Source organism: Paroedura picta, chromosome 3 (assembly GCF_049243985.1).
Source record: "Paroedura picta isolate Pp20150507F chromosome 3, Ppicta_v3.0, whole genome shotgun sequence".
NCBI lineage: Eukaryota > Metazoa > Chordata > Lepidosauria > Squamata > Gekkonidae > Paroedura > Paroedura picta.
The window spans coordinates 145368003-145389538 of NC_135371.1; the positions used below are offsets into that span (position 1 = coordinate 145368003).

General features: G+C 38.9%; 1 protein-coding gene across 4 annotated transcripts in view; it reads right to left on the reverse strand.

Annotated features, from left to right (window-relative positions):
* The window catches only part of HELZ (helicase with zinc finger), a 131321-nt gene that overhangs the window by 12790 nt on the left and 96995 nt on the right, over nucleotides 1-21536 (reverse strand). For all 4 annotated transcript variants that reach the window (XM_077328400.1, XM_077328399.1, XM_077328397.1 and 1 more), the window contains 8 exons: nucleotides 20929-21112; nucleotides 19041-19269; nucleotides 16417-16621; nucleotides 14939-14990; nucleotides 13053-13252; nucleotides 10363-10570; nucleotides 1692-1768; nucleotides 353-923 (listed from right to left, as the gene is read on the reverse strand). In XM_077328400.1, the coding sequence (XP_077184515.1) occupies nucleotides 353-923; nucleotides 1692-1768; nucleotides 10363-10570; nucleotides 13053-13252; nucleotides 14939-14990; nucleotides 16417-16621; nucleotides 19041-19269; nucleotides 20929-21112 (1726 nt within the window). The remainder of the gene's footprint in view (nucleotides 1-352; nucleotides 924-1691; nucleotides 1769-10362; nucleotides 10571-13052; nucleotides 13253-14938; nucleotides 14991-16416; nucleotides 16622-19040; nucleotides 19270-20928; nucleotides 21113-21536) is intronic.

Below are 21536 nucleotides of genomic sequence, written 5' to 3' on the forward strand. Positions count from 1 at the left end.
ACTAGATGGACCTTTATGCTACTATCTATCTCTATAGGACTATAAATAATCCTAAAAGGGCATAAAGGAGAATTAGCAACAATTTGCCATGGCCAGGAGGGACCTACTTCCCATGGCTCTGCACCAGTGTGCCTAGCATATTAGAAACAAACAGTATAATGAATCAGGATAGCAAATACTGCATGCTTTTTCAAAACCATTTCCCCCTCTTTACATTACTTAACCAAGATAAGTCAATACAGTAAAATTTCAGTGACATTCATGAGCTTACAAAAAACTCAGATATTTATTTTATTTAAGCACTCTTTTCACTTAAGAATACCTGTCTGAGGAATGTAGCAAGCATACCTACCTAATGGTTCCCCTATAGGCATTCCTGGAGGATTTTCTTCAATGAAGTGGTTTAAATGGGATGGCATCACTGGGTTGTGATGTGCGATGGGTCTCAGAGGGTTAGTGACTTCTTGTAACAGGGATGGGGGATGCTGTTCTGACATCACAGCATCTATGCCAGGGGAATGAGGTCTGTGTGAAACTGAGTTTTTAAAAAGTGACTGGTTGGGGCTTGTTTGGTAGGCAGGAGAAAGCTGTGATGGTGGCTGCTGTGGTTGCTGATTTAAATGATTATGTTGCTGCACTATCTGACTTTGCTGTGGATGCATTTGGTTTTGCTGTTCAGGCAGATGGTTTTGTTGCTGACTTAACAGGTTTTGCTGTTGCTGTATAGGATATGGTTGCCTTGGAATCTGGGATACGTGTTGGAAATGGCGATTAGGAGCAGCATACTGAGTATAGGGAGGGGTGAGGTGAAGATTCAGCTGTCTGGAGTTAAGATTATCTTTGCGGTGAAACTTAGAGTTAGCATAAGCAGTACTGGCGCGCAACTCCGGGCTTCTACTTTGGGAACTCACTTCTAAGTCAACCTAGAGAAAATTACACAAATTACTTGCGTCAAAAATCAGTTAAGAAAACAAAGCCAACAAAATTCCTGTAAGCTATGAGTGTACTAAAGAAATTACTTAAACACTGAAGCAAGCATGCAATAGTGAAAGAATATGGGAAGAATAAGATAATAACTGGGGGAAATAAAACTGTGCATCTCCGCTGCATTCTTTCTTATATTTATATATACCTGAAGGACATTTCACTGACACATCTCCTTGAATCAGTTACATAACTTCATGCTATTTTTGCGAATTTGGACCTTGGAGTGAAAAGAAATGTCTTCAAACCTATTGTGGTGGACAGAGTTTATAAAGTTCACAAGCAATTGCTTCTTTATATATCTCCTTTTAAAATGTCACTGTCAGTCCTTTCTTTAATAGACTACTATTATGGCAGAAATATCACCACCTGTTTTCTTATCATATCTAGTTCAGGGAAGATGATTACCAATGAACATCCAGTGGAAAAGAATTTTACTTTTGCTTCTAGATAAAGACATCATATATTTGATGAAATGCTATTATTTATTTGCAAGGCTTAAACAGCTTTCTTTGAAGTATATGCATTTCTGTTTGATGACTCAGTCCTTGCTTCTAACTTGGCTCATATACAGTGACTAGAAAATAGTGTTTGTGAAAAACAGAAAACAAAAATAACTGAAGCTTGTTTTAATCTTCTGTTATCTCTAATAGCATGGGTAATTTCTTTTATAGATATAGAAAAAATAAAATAAAGGAAACACACACCTGTTTTGATTCCATAGGTTTTTTCTCCGGAGTCTGAATTCTATTTATTTCAGGTCCCGTAGTTGGTTCATTTTTATCTGAAAAGTTTTAATTAATAATATTTTACTGTCTATGAACATAAAGAACATATACATTCTTCACAAACCAGGATAAATTGTCATTAATTAGTAAATTATCTGGTGTTGCTGCTGGCCACACTTAACACTTTCACCCATTTAATTCTTTAGTTCTCTGTGCTGAATGTACCAAAAAAGAAGTAATAAATAAATAAGATATAACACTATGATCCCTGGACTACATTGTTGTTATGTAAGCACTGCAGCCAAAAGATTTTAAATGGTCCTGTAATACAATAGCAACAGTAACAATAGTCAAATGCCTTTCCATTGCATACTTTAGAAGATGATTCCACAGTCGCTCTTTACCTGTTTTTAAAAATGAAAACATCCTTTGAAAGACAGTACAAAATGAAAGAAGTGCATGAATTCACTTTTGACAATGACATATATGAGAGAAAACCCCTGGAGAGTCTTTAGGATTATGTACAAAAAAGAAGAAGTGGAAATCATGACCAAGCCTGTGCAAATAGATGTTTTGCATTAGTCAATAAGAAACAACTATATTTGTCTCTTTGGACTGGTGGCCTCACATGATTGTACTCAAATGTTACTATTATAAAGATCTGTGGGGGGTTTTTTGCTTGTTTTTTGCTTATTCTAGCAGGTCGTGATTCTATGAAAACATAGCCAAGTGGAAGAACATTTTTAAAAGATAAAATGAACATAGTTAAAGACATCTTGAACTGGTATACATCTACTTAGCTGGAAGTATACAACTGGTATACAACTACATAATGGAAACTGTCTTTTGTTGGTTAGTACTTAACAAGTTCGTCAATCAGTTGGTAAAATATCTAAGTAACCTTTAGCATTCCAGTCACAAAACAGCTAATAGAAATTTGAAGCTAAGAAATCCTGAGGGCCATTTTTCAATAAGAGACATTCCATACAAACAAATTTAGAGTCCAGTGGCACCTTTAAAACCAACAATGTTTTATTCAAGGTATGAGCTTTCGTGTGCATGCACACTTCCTCAGATACAATGTGACATTTCATACCTTAACTTTGAAGATCCATTTTATGTGTCATCAGAAAAATGGTCACAGATTTAAGACCATCATAGTGCAAAAACATATGAATGGCTGAAAAGAAACTATGCTTTGCAGGTGCATGACTGAGGCTTGTATTTTGATCACTGTTATATTTCAAGGATATATGTCAGCAGAGGTTTTCTTTGCATGGCTGCCCAGAACAACTACAGGCATAAGATCCCTCTGGGTCACACACAGACCCTTTACACTAAACAGACTCAACTCATCATGTGAAAGCAAATTATAAGACGTGTCCAATTCTGTAGACTTCTGAAATAACCATGGCTCTAAAATTTTATCCTAAGCACAATACCAGGAGTCTACTGTGAAAAACGGGTAATACTGAAAATGAGAATAAAGCTCAATAAAACACCAAAATAGTCATAGTGCCAAAATAAAATTTAACCAACATTCCTGATATGTTCAAAGATCATGTAACATACAGATCTGCATTACTAAATTCAAGCAAATGTGAATCAGACTATGAGTTTGAAACCAGAAATATTATTAAGAAAGAATAAACAAACCCTATTTCTGTAGCCAAAAGAAAATGTAAACCTTAAAGGGTGATTGATGAAACTCTTAAAATTACTGAAGACAGACAAGAAGCAGTAAACGGTGACAGAATCAAAAGACTAAATGAAGCATAAAAGTGACTCGAAGACAGAGACAAAAAGAATTATAATAATAATGAGCATTAAAAATAGAAGAACAATAAATTTGTTCCACATGATACAAGAAATCCGGGGAAATTTAAAGCATGGTTAGGAATACCGAGGAATCAACATCTTTAACATTGTTTTATATAGTTGATACTGTTTTAATGGGGTTTTTTTGGATATATTAGGAGGAAAGCCCATTTTTAAAAAATGGGCTTTCGAAAGGGCTTGGCGTGGGCAGCAGCACCAACTTGGCGGGCGGGGAAGGGGCGACGGAATGGCTTACCTGGCAGGGAGGCGTTACCTGGAGGAGCAGATCGTCCCGGGAAGGCATCCCTTCCCCTCGACGCACAGAGACCAGCGTGGGAGTTTGCAGATGCTCTCCCAGCCGGAGGCGGTGGCACATTTATCAAGCAGCTGTTGTGGGGGGCAAGGGGGCGTGTGGGTTTGCAGTGGGCGGCGGTGGGGAAAAAGGAGCGGGCGCCATGGATGCTGGCAGCCCTCTGCTGCTGAGCCAGGGGAGAAAGGAAGGAAGGGGGTGGCAGCAGTGGCGGCAGCTGAAGTGGAAGAAGAGGCTCTTCCCTCCCTGGCAAAGAAGGGAGCTGTCCCACCACTCCCCAAAACTAAACCCAGGTGAGCGCCTAGTTTCCTAGGGCCAAACTGGCACAGCGTTTGCTTGGGTGCGTGGTCGCAAGGTATGGAGGCAGGCTGTCTCCATGCATGCTCCCGTCCCCCAACTTCACGAAAGGGAGTCAACAAACGTAAGCGCAAGGGAGGTTAGTGGAATCCCATGCTTTCCATCTTGGAAGCCTTTTGGGCATCCCAGAGTGGCGTCAGCGAGGGAAGCGTGGTTACCAGTGTCCCAATGGTGCAACAGGCCCCAGGGGGGAGCATCTATCGCAGGCCGGCATCGCGGAGCAGAGTGGCTTGGCCCGCGGAGAGGAAGGGCTGTTGGTGCATCCACGAGGGGCGTGGCAAGAGGCCTTGGTGGGGCACGTGGGGAGGGAAAGCACCATGTCTTGTGCAGGTGGCCATTCTCGGGAGCAGGCGCCTGTGTTGCGATGAGCAGTTGCCACATCTGCGAGGCGGCAAGAGGCCTTTGGAGGGCCCCTCCAGGTGTGCGCGGAGACACAGGCACCTGTGAGCTGTCGATGCGCCCTTCTCTCCAGCCAGGAAGCTTCTGGCGGCAAAGCTGGGCAAGTGGCTAAAGGAGGCGGGCTGCACAGGGGCCAGGCCAATCCCACTGCCTCTTGTTTCGGAGGGCTGGACAGGCCCAGACAGGCCCAGGCAGCAGCCCCAAGACCCGGACAGCTCCGCCCAGATGGCGCTTTCAAAAATATATAGAGGAACTGTGGTAAGGATTGTGTTTTTGATCTGTATTGTAAGCCGCCACGAGATGACTTTGTCAGGAATTATAGGGTAAAAGTCCAAAAATAAATAAACAAATAAATAAAACATGAAAATACATTAACTGAACAGGACAAAATACAGAAAAATATGGGAACATGACATTGTAGAACTATAAAAAGAGATGAAAGGATGACTGATTCCTTCCAAGAAGAATCTTTTGAACAACAATCTACAGTTCTAGAAAATAAAGTAAACGTCGTACTGAGAGCAATTCAGAGAAACAAATCACCAGGAGTAGATGGGATTTCAATAGACTTATTCCAAGTCACAGAAATGGAGTCCATCAAAATCTTTAAAAGATTATGCCAACAAATATGGAAAACAAAACAATGGTCCACAAACCGGAAACATTTAATTTATATTCCAATTTTTTTCAAAAAACTTCCCAAAGATTGCAGCAACTATTGGACCATCATATTCATTTCTCATGCAAATAAAAGCATGCTCAAAATCTTACAACAAAGACTGTTTCCACATATGGAGCTAGAAATGCTAGGTGTTTAAGTTAGATTCAGAAAAGGAAGAGACACTAGAGGTCATACTGAAAATTTATGTTGGTTATTGCAGCATACAAGAGAATTTAAGAAGATCAGCTTGTCTTTCATAGGTTACACCACTACATAATTGATGGCAGATTATGAGAAATTATGGCTGATTTTTATTATTATTATTATTATTATTATTATTATTATTATTATTATTATTATTATTATTATTATTATTATTATTATTATTATTATTATTATTATTTCGATTTATTTCCCGCCACTCCCAAATGGCTCGTGGTGGGTTACAGTGTCTTAAAACTCCCATTAAAAGACTTTAAAATGTCACAACATGGCGGCACAATAATAAGATCCCCTTCCTACCCCCCTTCCTAAAAAAGGGGGGTGGAGGAGAAGGAGGTCAATGGTGTTCAAGAAGAAGCCCGGGGGAGAGCAGTCGATGTACCCCAGCAGCCTTTAAAGGAAATGGGTATGCCAAAACTTCAAATTCTTTTGATGAGCAACAGATACTCTGAACAAGAGGCTGCTGTTAGGACAGAAGATGAAGAAACAGAATGGCACCCCCAGTTTAGGAGTTTTAAGCTAGGAATATATATCCACTGCTGGTGGTGGCCTGTGCAGGCCCAATGTGGGGCTGCATCAGAAGATGGAAGAGGAACCATAATTTCTGAAATTCACAAATTCAGCTTCAGAATATTTATGTACATAAACTAAAGTTTCCCCATGTAAGTATTCATGTGATCACACACCGAAAAATTTAAAAAATGCCTTTTGCTTTTAAAAATACTATTCAATTAATTTTCCACCTTTCTCTTTCAGTGCCTCACTCTAAACTCCCAGTGATTCTGCCCAGCCACTACTTTCTGGTCTTAAGCAACCAAATAAAAGTAGATTCAAGTGGATAGCCGGGTTGGTCTGAAGTAGTACAACAAAATTTGAGTCCAATGGGACCTTTAAGACCAACAAAGATTTATTTAAGGTGTAAGCTTTCGCTTCCTCAGACAATGGAACAGGAATCATAAGAGTACAGATATAAGGAGAAAGTACATTAGTACCAAATTAGTAAACAGCATCATAAAACCAAATATGCAGTATGATCATTCTTTGCTAGAAAAGCCAATCAGTCCTATGGGTTCAATTGTTGTTTACAAAAACATTGTAGCAATAAAAATGTAAAGTTATCAATTAATAGCAGACACTTTCCCAGTTGTGAAATAATTAAAAGTGACTTAGCACGGGTTGTCACTTGTGGGGATTCCTCCATACTTGGGTGGAGCTAACAACTAGTCGCTTTTAATTACTTCTTTTCAGGTAAATGGTAAAAAAGTTCTCAATGGTAAAATGGTAAAAAAAGTTCTCAATGGTAAAAAAGTTGAGAAAGGCTGGGTTAGAGGGTTCTGCTTCTTTATTTTTTTGGCACTTTTCATGATCAAGCTTCAGTTATCAGGTTTGAAGCAACTTTTAATGATACAGAAAAAGATTACGCTAAATAAATGTCATAAATATTTTGTTCTTTTCAGTCACATTACTGAAAGTTCAGGAGAGTGAATTTCCTGATCAATTTTATTTTTCAGGCATATTTTTCAGGTTAGCATGTCATATTTGCTTCTGAAATTATCCTAGCTTTCATGAATAACATAAAAATCTTCTCATTATATCTATGAAGTAGTTAGTGTCCAATTAACTTCTGAATAACAACATAATGTGGCATAGCATTATGACAGCTCGGATTCTATGATAGTGAGAAATACAAGAAGCTCCTCAGCTATGCACCTTGGCACTCTGTGCTCCAAGCATATGGATTGCTTTTCAGACTGTTAATGAAGCAGATTTTTGCACCGTATTGCTAAGGAAAGTCATCCTTACAGCCCAAATGGATTCAAAGCAATTTCAATTTTGATACAGATCTCAGTACTTTGGCATTAAAATGCTGCCTTGCTCTGAAAGAGATGTTATGCTAATAATTTTAAGTACTTTCATGCCAAATTTGTTTTTCAATTCGAGTTGCATATCGGAAGGCAATGAGCTTATCAAACACTATATGTTATTTTTATTTCAAAAATAGTTACTTTATATAACTTTTCATAATTCTGCATATATGCAGTGTCCTAGAGTGCATGTGAGACTTTGATGAACAAAAGAATATCTACAAGTATTGTTGCTGCTTGATTTTCTTCCAAAATCATGCATGCAGAATTAGAATCCCCAATGATCTTGTTGTGTATTTTCTAACTCACATAACAGAGTTGTACAGTCCCTACACATGCAGAACTCTATATGCATATCAGAACCCCAGGGACGTTTTGGATTCCTTTTATACCTTAGTCCGCCTACCAAAAATATTAACTTTATAATTCCACGGTAATGATGAAGCAATAATTGTTATTCCTTGAATCCAAGTCTAATGTGTATGTCACTGCATATGATCTGGCAAAAACCTGCTTCAGGAATTCACGCTCATCCTAGAAAGTGGTCACACTTTTCTATTTCTCGCATTCGTTTTGATATTATTAGGAGAAATGTGAACCAATGAATTCTTTCCTAGACCATTTACGCACTGGAGGTTTCATGCTGTGCTGCAGACTGGAGTTTTAGTCGTGGCAGGTTGCCCCACCTCTTCCTGCACCCACATGGGGGAGCATTTAGCCTGGTACACCTCATCCGCCCCCTATTTGTGCTCCTGTGCAGGAGCCGGGACAGTGAAGTTCCCAGTGCATAAACGGTCATAGTGGTAACATGCGGGGATTTGATCCCTTTCATAACAAACATGAAGATGTTTGCACTGTGCTCATACTAGAAAGAGTGTACCAAACAAAAGGACAGCTGTGCCTGTTGATGGTACAAACTGGGTATTTCTCATGTCACCATGCACACTCACAGAGTTTGTAGGATTTATATTTTTGTGTCATAATATGTTAGTTCCTTGATCTGGATGGCCCCAGCTAGCCCAATCTCATCAGATCTGGGAAGCTAACAAGGGTCAGCTCTGGTCAGTATTTGGATTGGAGACCACCAAGAAATATCAGGGTCCACTATACACAGGCAGGCAGTGGAAATGAAGAATATTTATTGGCAGTTGCTCAGATACTATTGTGTCCCTTTTGTTTTCATTAATGCTGTAATCTTGTTCATTTTTAACTCTATGTAATCTTTATTATGTTGTTAACTGCCCTGAGCTGGCTTGCCGGGAGGGGCGGCCTATAAATCTAAATAATAAATAAATAATAAAATAATAAATAAAAATCACCTCTGAACATCCCCTGCCTTGAAAGTCTTATGGGGTTTGTCATAAATTGGCTATGAATTGAAGGTCAAAAATATTAAAAATTGAGTTCAACTCCTTTCCAGCTCATTGCCTCCACAAATAATGGAGCTGAAGAATATGTTTGCAGTCCAATGAAATAACATTTATGGAAACTTCTCACTACAGGAAATACTAGCAAGGACACACAGGAAAAAACATGACTGGGGATTAAACCCTTTTGTTTTCATTAATGCTTTTGATCCTGCGTTGAGCAGGATGGCCTGTATGGCCCCTTCCAACTCTATGATTCTGTGATTCTGTGGGATTAGGAAATGGCCTGAAGGAGAGACTCACAATTGGTCTTAGACAATTCACAAAGTTTTCTCATAAAAATGGTGTACTGATAAATCCTAGACGTACATTAGTTAAATTCAAGCAAAACAAATTTTAGGTGGGTAGTTGTGTTGGTCTGAAACAACAGAACAAAGTTCAAGTCCAGTGACATCTTACGGCTAGCAAAGGTTTATTTCATGTATAAAATTTTGTGTGCACACACATACTTCTTCACATACAAGGAAATGAAAATTAACAGTACATACATATAGGTAGAGGGTGAACAACAAATTAATATACACCCTATGAAAGTGTTTTAACAGATGCAAGGACTAAACTGCAATAACAAGTTTAGTTTATATGGTCACCAATTCCAGGAGAAACATGGGCAGGTATACTCTTCTTAATTGTGGAGTACTATTTTATTACACAAGACCCTCTTGTGGTGCAGAGTGGTAAGGCAGCAACATGCTGTCTGACTCTGACCATGAGGCTGGGAGTTCGATCCCAGCAGCCGGCTCAAGGTTGACTCAGCCTTCCATCCTTCCAAGGTCGGTAAAATGAGTACCCAGCTTGAGTACCCAGCTTGCTGGGGGGTAAACGGTAATGACTGGGTAAGGCACTGGCAAACCACCCCGTACTGAGTCTGCCATGAAAACGCTGGAGGGCGTCACCCCAAGGGTCAGACATGACTCGGTGCTTGCACAGGGGATACCTTTACCTTTACCTATTTTGTTACTCTGGCAGAGAACTGCCAAAGAATGTGTAGTCAGATGTAACAATGGGAGTAAACTATTCCATGGATAACAATAGGAAACCCTCAGATGTACCAGAGCAATAAATCCTTGGAAGATTACAATTCATACTTCCAAGGATCAGTTATTAATTTAATTTAATTAAAGATTATTGATAATTGGTAATCCAAAAACAGACACTAAACATGCTTTCAATTTGGATTTCCTCTCTGAATCAAAATCCACTTCTACAGCAGTTATAAGAGATTATGTGCTTTTCTACATTGATCCCACTGTGTTCATCATTTTCCCATGCATTTCTAAGGAATTAAGAAAAAAAATATATAGTTCATATAAAATAAAAACAAGCTGCCATGCAAGTCCACCTCCAGCCCTGGCAAACAATGATTTAAAAAATACAGCTCTAAAAGTCTGTAGTCCAGAAGGAGAAGCAAGTTAACCAAAGCTATCAACCAAAGATCTTAAGAAGATGGGTAACTTCTGACTTCAAGTTTTGCCAGCAGTATTAATTTGTTCTGAGCATTTTCAGCCCAGAATTTTGAGAACAAAGTATATTTGAGCAGCAAACTGGAAGAAACCTTGTTAAGAATATTTAAAAAAAAAATACAACTCACTGTTTCGATTTTGTTCAAGCTGCTCTTTATCTGAATGCTGAAGCTGCTGCTGCCCTATATTAACCGGTGAATGATGTCCAAGACTATATGGAATAGGAGATCCACGTCCATGCGCTTGTAACAGGTTCACATTGTATGCCACAGCTGCTTGATGGGTAATGAGACGAGGATCAACAGCAAACCTACTCTGATAACCTGTCCATGGTACCTACATAATAAAATATATATCCAGTAAATACATACAGGCATGACATGATATTCTATGTCAGGGGTAGTCAAACTGCGGCTCTCAAGATGTCCATGGACTACAATTCCCATGAACCCCTGCCAGCATTTGCTGTCAGGAGCTCATGGGAATTGTAGTCCATGGACATCTGGAGGGCCACAGTTTGACTACCCCTGTTCTATGTCAAGGAAACAGTATATTGATGCAAGTCCCCAAAATAGAAATGTGTAGAGTAGGGATAGAGGTACAGGTATCTCGACCCCTGCAAAAAAAGGCCAATATGGTGTCTGGTTTGGAAACACAACGTTATCTAGGTAGCCTATGATAAAACCATTCTTTATTCTAAAAAATATCACAGTAATGCTATATAAGTAAATAAATGATAACATATATGTATTGTAAAAATTGCATAATACAAATGAGCAATATCCTGTTCCTCAAAGAACCTGGCAAACATGACAGATTTTAAAACCAGGAAGACGGAAGTACTTCTTTCTTGAAACAGACTGGAAGTTGCTTGGAAAAAAGGGAATCAAAACAGAAAGTGAAGAAACAATTTGTGAAAATATTTAATTATACTGCCATTCTTAATAAAGAGATAACATCAAATGAAAATTGATTTTTAAAAAATGCAACATTTTCCTATGCAGATATCAAGCAATATAATGTGCTTTAAAGGGAAAACTGTAAAAAGTAACAATAGCAGAAATAAATGATTTAACAAATCAGCTATATGACTGTCCACAGAGATTAACAAAAATCTTAAAACAACAAAAATACCTACAATGCTTGCATGGCTGAATTCATTAGTACTCCTAGATTAGGATGTCTACAGAATGCTAACACAAGATCCTTGACAGTTTCCCTTGATAATGCTAATAGGGGTAGCCAAACATATATGGTTAGGCATATAGTTATATAGCTACTGGCTATAGATAATGGCCATATTTTAGTAATTACAAATAGCTTCACATCATAGACTACTTATCCATAAGGAATACAATTTACTGATTGAATGCTCAAAAAACAAAAATTATGGTTCCTGAAATAGTTTCTTTTTCCTTTTAACGTTTACAAGATAGTATCCTGCTTTGCAATGAGATCTTGGCACTAGATCAGTGGTTCTCAACATGGGGGTCGGGACCCCTTTGGGGGCTGAACGACCCTTTCACAGGGGTCAAGGCAGGGCAAGCAGCTTGGCCGGGGGGAACACCATCTACACAACAGCATTGTGGGGTAGATCGAGATAGAGCATTTGTCTGTCTGGAGCAGTGGAAAAGAACCAGATCGGCATGGTGGGACAAGAGGCAGAACTGAACTGAGAAACCCTGGAAAAAACAATCATGAACAATGGATCTTCACGCCATTGGTCAGTTTCGGTTTAATTTCTGTGAAAGAACACTTGCATATTGTTATGGTTGGGGGTCAACACAACATGATGAAATGTATTAAAGGGTCGCAGCATTAGGAAGGTTAAGAACTATTGCACTAGATATATACAAATATGTGCCAGTTTCGACAAAGACTGACCAGCAATGTCTGCACATACACAGAAACAAAGAAAAGTGTACTCTATAGCCAGATGCTGTGCTGTCCAGGAATGACCTGGATCTCTCAGGTAAAATTCTTATTTATAGCCAGTAGGGGTATAAAACTGCTGATATATCTCTTCCCCTGTCTCTGGAGATGTTTGGGCCCAGGCCTGGACTCCTGATAGGATCCAACATGGTGGACAGCCCTGCGACCATTGCCTCCCTCTTCAGCTGGCCCTCACAAGACCCATTAACCACCCAAGCACACTCATTAGCAACAGAAGGCCCATTGGGGAGCCAGCAAGAGAAAAGTGGGAATGAGTGGGCCCAGGGTGCCAAAGAGGAATGCCCAGTCCTGGGTCTGTTGGGGCGAGGGCATAAATGCTGCCATATACTAATTATACTAAAAATATACTACATTTTCTGGCAGCCTGAAAAGTTAGTTAAGTTTCCTTGAATACTGTGTAGATCACCTTTAGTTTTCAACTATTTGATAGAATATTCCCCTACCAGGCCACAGGACTGTTTACATACAATATATGATTTCTGTGAAACTAATTGTCCCAGGTAAAAGGTAAAGGTATCCCCTGTGCAAGCACCGAGTCATGTCTGACCCTTGGGGTGACGCCCTCCAGCGTTTTCATGGCAGACTCAATACGGGGTGGTTTGCCAGTGCCTTCCCCAGTCATTACCGTTTACCCCCCAGCAAGCTGGGTACTCATTTTACCGACCTCGGAAGGATGGAAGGCTGAGTCAACCTTGAGCCGGCTGCTGGGATTGAACTCCCAACCTCATGGGCAAAGCTTTCAGGCGGCTGCCTTACCACTCTGCGCCACAAGAGGCTCAAATTGTCCCAATCTCCCCCTAAAAGTCCAGAAAATAAGGACCACAATCAGAAGCATTTTTTAAATTACACAAAAGGACATACTTACTGGCAAGGGCACAGACATGACCATATTTCCTCCATAAACAGCAGGTACATAAAGAATGCTTGTCCCAGTGTGTGGATCTATCCTTTGAACAGGACTAGGAGACTTTCCAAGATTGGAATGAGGCCCAGGAGGAGGGGGTGGAGGTGGAGGAGTATATGCTCTGATAGGATTTCCAATTAAGACAGAAGGATTGGGTTGAACTGAAAAATAAACAAATTTTTCACCACAGGGTTCTGAAATGCGAATTTTGTTTTTTAACTGTTAATTTAAGTTGGGGCTCCAATACAGGATACAAAACACACTTCAAAATGGACATATATACAAAGACACATTGATCACTTAACTCCACTACTATGTTCACTGCATACTTCAATGAACTTTAATAACTGAGCTTCACAAGTTGCTCTCTTTTTAGATTCAAATGGATAGTTGTGTTGGTCTGAAGTAACACAACAGAATTTGAGTCCAATGGCATAAATAAATAAATAAATAAACCAACAAAGGTTTATTCAAGGCATGAGCTTGTGTGTGCGTTGTCCGAGGAAGTTTGCATACACGTGAAAGTTCACATCTTGAATAAATGGTTGTTGGTCTTAAAGGTGCCACTGGATTCAAATTTTGTTTTGCTCTCTGTTTAGCCAGAGTTTACATTCTGATCAGTGTTAAGTCCTCATTTTGATCTTTTTGAAGTCAGTTACCAAAACTGCACATTAGTTATTTTCTAAAGGATGAGTGTTATTTTCTACTGTGGATGTGGACTAACCACCAGGAGACCCTGAGAGCTCATTTTATGCCTGGATAATTCTACCCAAATTATTCTATTTCAGTGGGGAGAAGTAATGATCAAATTGGGAAATTCCTTGGTCATCTGAATGTGGGATTTCCCCTAACTTTAGATTACAGAGTTCCCCAACATGGTGCCTGTGGGTGCCATGGTACCAGCAAGAACTTCTCCTGGTATCCACAGAGCTTTTCAGAAAAAAGAGTAGTGCCACTGAAAGGCAGGGCTTGTTCTTGATTGTTGCCATACAAATGAAAATGGTTTTATTTATTTATTTGTTTGTTTGTTTATTTATTTTATTACCTGCCACTCCCAAGCAGGCGCGTGGCAGGTTACAAAATGTCCAGCTAAAAAAAACCATTAAAACAGACAAAAAAGTAGTAATACAGTAAAACCAACAGACCACAACATGGCGGAAAACACCCAACCCCTGCTCCTACCGCTAGAGGGAAGAGGAAAGAGAGACAAAATAATCAAAGTTGGAGTTTGACATCAGGGGGTCCCATTGATTTTTTGCCTGCAATAGCAATGATAGACATGGTAATTAAGACTAATAAGCACCAGCCCTATCCTTAATCAATGTGTGTGTGTTCCATTTCCTCCTTCAGGCTCTCCTTCCTTTAATTCTCCCTTTCACTCAGGACTCATTTCACACCCTTTTGTTCCCTTTCTGAGATGATATATTTTTGCAAAGCAAATAGCAGCCACTTTGAGTTTGGCTCGTCATCCTAATGTCATTTTCGGTGTGGTGCTCAGCACCCCCTCTCAAAATTCCGTACCTCAAAAGGGGTTAAGGAACCATGGATTAATCTGTACTTAGTAGGGTTTAATTATCTGAGTCAAAAGAGGCTCTACAAATCTGAAATCATGCAGTCATTTACTTATCACCACAGTGAGAGCAGCTGTAGTGAGAGCATACAGGGGCACCAGGTCTACTACTAATCTCTTCCTCTGAACCATCCAGGAGGAGCAAACAAAATGGGCCCATATAATATTATTCAAATAGTTCTGAACTTAAGAAAATACTGGGGTTTTTTTACTGAAAAAATTAGAAAATCATACACAACAGCTGGCCAATATCAAAAATATTTTACTGGTCACTTACCAATTCCATCAGTTTGAAAATGGTCGTTCTGGGCATGATGATGGCTCTTCCCCTTAAAAAAAGGATCACTCTTTTGAGATTTGGGCTTAACAAATGGAAACCCACAAAGACTTGCAGGGACATCTCTTTCCCCCCTCTCCTACTATTTCCCATTTCCTTTCCTTGAAAGCCCCATTTTCCTGCCTCTAACTTGCCTTCCGACCCACCAGCCAACCTACTTTTTACATCTCCTACTAGTCTCCAACCTATGACTTGCATAGTTCTTCTTCTTTCTTTTCTTTTTTTTTTAACAAGAAACAGTTTATTAAACAAATGGTAGGTCAACTAAATAGCTGAAAAGTTATCAAAATGGGGAAGAATTAATACAGGGCAAATCTTACAAAGGAAAAAAGAAGATCAGAAAATAACAAAGCCCCCTGATGTGACTGCCTTATTTATCTTTTTAATAATTTAATTGCACTTCATATATTTATGAATGCAACAGGAAGAAATAAAGCTTATAGTAAAGAAGCAATGACAAGATGCACAGAAGCAACTTTATAATGCTTTGCTAAAGAATGGCTGAAGAACTGGAAACAGTTTACATTCAATTTAAAAAGCAACTTCATCTTCTTAAGAAGCTGAACTTATAAATGTTATTCTTGATAGTTTAAAAATTCAGTTGCCAAGAAAGGAACCAATGTAAAGCATTCCAAAATTATGAGAGCACTCTTTTGAAAGGATTGCCAAGAAAAGCTTTCTTTTTCTATATTACCAAGTTAAATTTTAAGAATTCAAATGAACAGCAGTATTAATTTGAAAAATCTGAATAAATATTGCCTTGTAATAAAAATATTAGACTGGGAAAAGCCTTCTTGTAAAATGAAATTATTTTCCAGGATTACAGCACTGCCAATTTTAATTATGTCTACAAAATGGTCAATTAAATCAATGCATCTTATTTATTAATGTTACTTGACAATGTAATGTAGTGCTTAGTATTATTCACAAACACAATTAATGTATAATTTTTCTCAATTTCTACCACTATCCATTCCCTTAAAAGTACTTATACTTCCTTGAAGACAGATAGATTAAGCTTCCTGTGGATTGAAGTAGTACTGTAATAATGAGTAAATATCAAACTTATTATTAACAATTACAAATGTTAGGTGGCAAAAAAACCCATTATGTTCAGCTTCTCCTATGAAATGCAATCTATTTAGACTTAATTCTTGCATAAATTCTAGCATGCTGTGGTTAGTTTACTACTTTCTGTAAAGTATTCACACACGCTCTACAGTCAAAACGACTACTTAATAAAAATTACAATGTAATTATAGCCAATGTTGAGTACAATACTTCATACCAATATTGTTCTTATATTTAAGTATCTGTTCATATGCAGAAATAGTATGATCGTATTTTGTGACATATCTTCAGATGCTCCTGCCAACCCTTGCTACTTCTCATTAACTTTGTCATGGGTGAAAAGTTACCTTTGGTGGTGACTGCTGTGGTTTGTTGGTGCCTGATGAGTGCTGCTGCCGCAGAGCACGTGGAATAAATTCAGGAGCCAATGGATTCAACACATAGGTTTTCTTTAATTCCAGAGCTTCCAACTGAGCTTTGATCTGATCAAATGTGATACCATGAAGACTCTCGTTATCATGACACAGGGCAATAAACCTTTCCCAAAATTTCCTTTAGAAAGCAATATAAAAACACAAAAGTTATTTAGCTGATTGCTACAAACAAATTGCTGCATGCAAATCTTACAAGTAAATTGTGGGATCCAATGCTCTGTCATTCTTTCAGTTGAGTGGATCTAAAGTAGTGTGTTCCTATCAAAGCATTGAGAAGTACCTAATTGAGCTAAAGATGGCTTTGGAAGTTTGGGGGAAAAGGGGGAGCATTTTGGAAGCTAATGAGCTGCAATGGGGGGGGGGGAAGAATGGAGGGAGTGTCATTGAAAACACTTGGTGAAATCCAAGCTAGGGTTTGGAGGCTCTGAACTGAGGCACTGTCAGATGCTGTCACAGTAGTTTCATTGTGAAAGCCATACAGTGCTACTTGTTATATAAACTGCAATTGCCATTTTTACACTGCATTGTTATCAAACCTGCTGCAGAAAGGAGAGAGCCAGTGCAGTGACACAACCTATACAAGAGTAGGTCTTTTTAAAAGCAAGAAGTTAACAATTAGAAAGCCAAATTTTAATCCATGATATAATGGAATGCTCTCAGCCTTGAGGCTCACATGGCGCCTATTCTTTTCTAGGAATTAGGCTTTTAAATTGCTTTGATAATTTAATTGTTTTGAGGTTTCTAACTTGAAGACTATTAATTGGAACACTGAGGTTACTAAATGGTTTTAATGTTCCATCCACTGGTTTTATAACTGGCTTGTTTTGAGTTTTATTATTATGTTGAGTTTTGATTACTTTATTTTGTTTTATGTTGTGAGCTGCCTTGAGCAGGTCTCTGAAGAGGAAGGATATATGTATACCTCGATCCTTCACATTTGAATGGCTTGCAAGCCTACCAAATGTTGGCAGAGTAATTAACACAGAAGAGGTGTACAACCTAATTAAAGAGTACATAAAGCTTTACTCAGGAATTACCATACTTGATAGTAAAGACGAGAGACAGAGATAGGACCCTAGCTTCATCATGAGGTGAGAGAGTGTGAGAGTGTGGAATAGGGGTGTGCATACAAACAAACAGTATTTTGTAGGTTCGGGTATACTGAACCTGAAAAATATTGGTATTTCCTGATATTCCAGTATGGTATTTGGATTTCACAAATATTCAGGAATGCTGGATTTTTTTGGCTTCATGAGTTCAAGGTATATAAAAGCATCCTTTAAATGCCTCAGACTCACTCCAAGCGCCAACTTCATAGCTTGGAGTGAGTCCAGGCATTTGGGATCTTGATCTCTTTAATTGCCTTGGACTCAAGAGTTCATTCCAAGCGATGACTTGTAGCTTGGAGTGAACTCTAGTCACTCGCATTAATAATGCTTATTGATTCCTCGCCAGCATCCATACTCTGTCTTCTTCCCAAACTCAGTGCCAACATCTGATTCCCTTCTTTTTTCTCGCATCTCCAGGAAAGAAAGAAAGGAAAAGCAGATGCAATATAGCTTGTGGAGACTTTCTGCTAGAGTGGCTGGTCTCCTCCCTCCCTCCTTTTCTTGAGATTGGAGCAAGGAGGAGATAGAAGCTCCTGAAAAAAAAATTATAATCTAAATGAGCAAGATAAATGTGGAAAGAATATCTGAGTCTGAGGGATCTTGGTCCCTTTAAATGGCAATCCAGTGGTCCCATTTCAATAGCCAAAAAAAATAATAATAAACAAACTGATATCCGGCTGAATTAATAACTGAAAATCAGCCAAATGCTTGCCCCTAGAGTGGAACTTCCAAAAAGAAATGGCATATTGCTCGAGGAATACCAATTTGGAGTCAGAGAAGGAATGATGCTGAATAGGAAAAAAAGGGCTGACCTCACTATCCTATATGACTTCTTGCAACTCCCTGCCGAGTTGTCTTCTCCTTTGTATGCCAGACACTGCCTACTCCAGCACCAACTATTGTGGTAACATATCATCACAGTATAGTCAAGTGGTCCCCAACCCCCGGTCCGGGGACCGGTCCCGGTCCATGGATTAGTCGGTACCGGGTCGCGGCTCCCCATCATCATCCTCCCCGGCTGCTGCCTCAGGGGCTGCCCTGCCACTCTGCTGCTGGCTCACCTTTGGTACTCTCCAGCGGCCACCATGGCTGGGCCTCCCCCTTGGCGTGGCACTGCGCAGCTGATGATGGCAGCGCCCCCCAGAGGGGGGCGGGAAGTCAAGGGCACCAGCAGGAAAGCAAGTGGAGCAGGGGCTCAGGTGGTGACGATGGCTACCCCCCCCCTGGGCCTCAGTAAAATTGTCAAGCGTTGACCGGTCCCCAGTGATAAAAAGGTTGGGGACCTAGTCCATCAGATTGATGACTCCACACCAATCCTCACGGATTAGTTTAAGCAATTCAGACAGGCACCTAAACAAGCACTTCAATACACAAAAATCAATAACATATTCGTTGGTACTGTTTACTCATAGCACACTGTTGACATACCTGCATCTCCCAATGGAACACAAAGCAATAGGGTCTCCCACTACAGCTACTAGTGACTGTGCTCTTGTAATGGCTGTATTGAGAAGCTTATAATTGGAAAGAAATCCATAATCCAAGTCTTCTGTAGAATCTTCCAATAAATGCTCTTTCCGTTTGATTGGTGTTTGCTTATGTTTGCATGTGTGCCGTGTACGCACTGTGCTGAGAAACAACACTCTAAACTGTTTTCCTAACATAGGAAGACAATGAAAATTTAGTCCATTTGTTGCTAATAACATAACAAATGACTACTTGTGTAGCTTTTATATAAAATTATTATGACAACTGGATATTTACTGCTCGCTTATATCATTTATTTAAAAATAATGTGTAAATGTTCTTAAAATGCATTAAGAAATAGCAATACTCTGTTGCTGTCCACTTCCACATTAATCATACATTGATCCCTATACCATTTTCACAAGTAATATTTATAGTTCATGGTAAAATCCGAGATTATTTTAAAAGTTCTGTATTTCTATTATGAAGTATTCTAACCAATAAGCCTACTTAAATATATAAAATAGGTATTCATTTAATTCAAATCTGACTAGAAGAATTAATTCCTATTTCCTCAAAAACGTATTCTATGATGTTACAAAGTAATATTAACCATTTAAAGATCTGCCAGGAAGGAACCAGTACACTATGGCTGAGTTGGAACCTCAGGAGACTAGTCTAATGGCTATGAAGGATATTTAGACACACATAGGCTTCTGGATTGGCTTGTAGGTTTATTTTAATTTCACCAGGAAAATACTCTACACATGCAATAGGCGTTCTACACTAGTTATTCTCAACCCTTTGTACCTTATGTTCCATCAAACACTATAGAAGAACCTGGATCCCATTGCGATAAAAACAAAAAGCTACTTCCCCCACCCCCAAGAAAGACATTTGTATGTTTATAGGATTCTGTTATTACTATGGGCCTCTTATGGGCCTGTTATTACTATGGGCCTCCCTCTCCAGAATATCCCACTGCTGAACAATCGGCTGAGAAGCAGGATAACGGAGCATGGAGTATTTTTAATTTTACTGTTTTATTGTATTTTAACTAAATTTTAACATTGAGCCAGGGCAGAGAGGGCAGGTCTATAAATTAAATAATTAAATAAACTACTAGCATGCCAAAAGGTCACAAATGGGACATTCCATGGCTGGCAGGGTCAGCAAGAGACAGAATATCACGTGGGCAGACATGGGGGCTGAGGAACAGCAACTTTTTGCATCCCCCTAGACTACTTCCATGTCCCATTGGTCATGTATCACCAGTTGATAACCACTGTTCTAGAGAGCTTGGCTCATGTGTAAGACCAAAATCATCTTAATGCACTAGAATTCAGTGAGGGATTATACAACATGATTCATGATACAGTTTTGTTTGCTGCTGTACATTAGTGTCAAGTATTAGCAAAATAAATTGAGCTGGGTAGAAAATTTGTGTTGGTCTGAAGCAGCAGAACAAAGTTTGACGACAGTGGTACCTTTAAGACCAGCACCTTGAATAAAACTTTGTTGGTTTTAACAGTGCCAGTGTTATTTACTTTTAACAGAAAATTACGATAGAAAATTTACTGACAGAAAATACAAGACCAATTTTCCTGTGTGTTTAATGTTTTATTATGTATACATTATTACTGTAGCTATTGTAATTGTAGTTATATCATTTCAATGATGCTATCTGTCAAAAGCCACAAATACTGTCAGAACTGTGTTGTATTAAACAGGTGTTCTGGGTTGTATCTCCAATGAAACACTACACAAAATACTGTAAACTGCTGCTACTGTAAGCATTTCAAATGCTCAAACCAATTCACAGATTTGTATACATGCATCTGCTACTTACCCTGAACATTTAACACTCTTTCAACACTGACATCAGACAATCTTTTCTTCCTAAGCTCTGCCCGAATTCGGAATACTTGATCAGCATATGGTGTTACAACACCTATGCTGCCATCATCCAGTTTTCCCCAGGCTACTGGCCACTTTCTCCTCAGTTCTTCAACACGCTCCACTACTTCAAACACCTTGAAATTAAAGAAAGAGAGCTTCAAATCTATTTTCTATTCCTTTGGATATAAAGTAATAGTTCAAAACTATATGAGATCTGTATTATTTTCAAAATGATGTTAGATTAAAATATCCTTCAGCTATGGCCTCATTGTTATATCTGGATAATGTCACCAATAACTATTGATATCGGAACTATGCATTTGTCCTTGTCTTCAATATTCTATTAGAAGGATTCTTAAAATGAGTAAAAAAAACCTAGGTCATATGAAGTGCACAAAATTTAGATTTTTACTTACTACATTAGATAATGCTAATGAATATTTATGGAAAATATTAATTATAAATTACAAATTTATTTTCTTCATAAAATACTATCTATTTGCAGGAGCTAGACAAAGCATGCATATTACTTCCATTTTACAATCACTCCACTGGCTA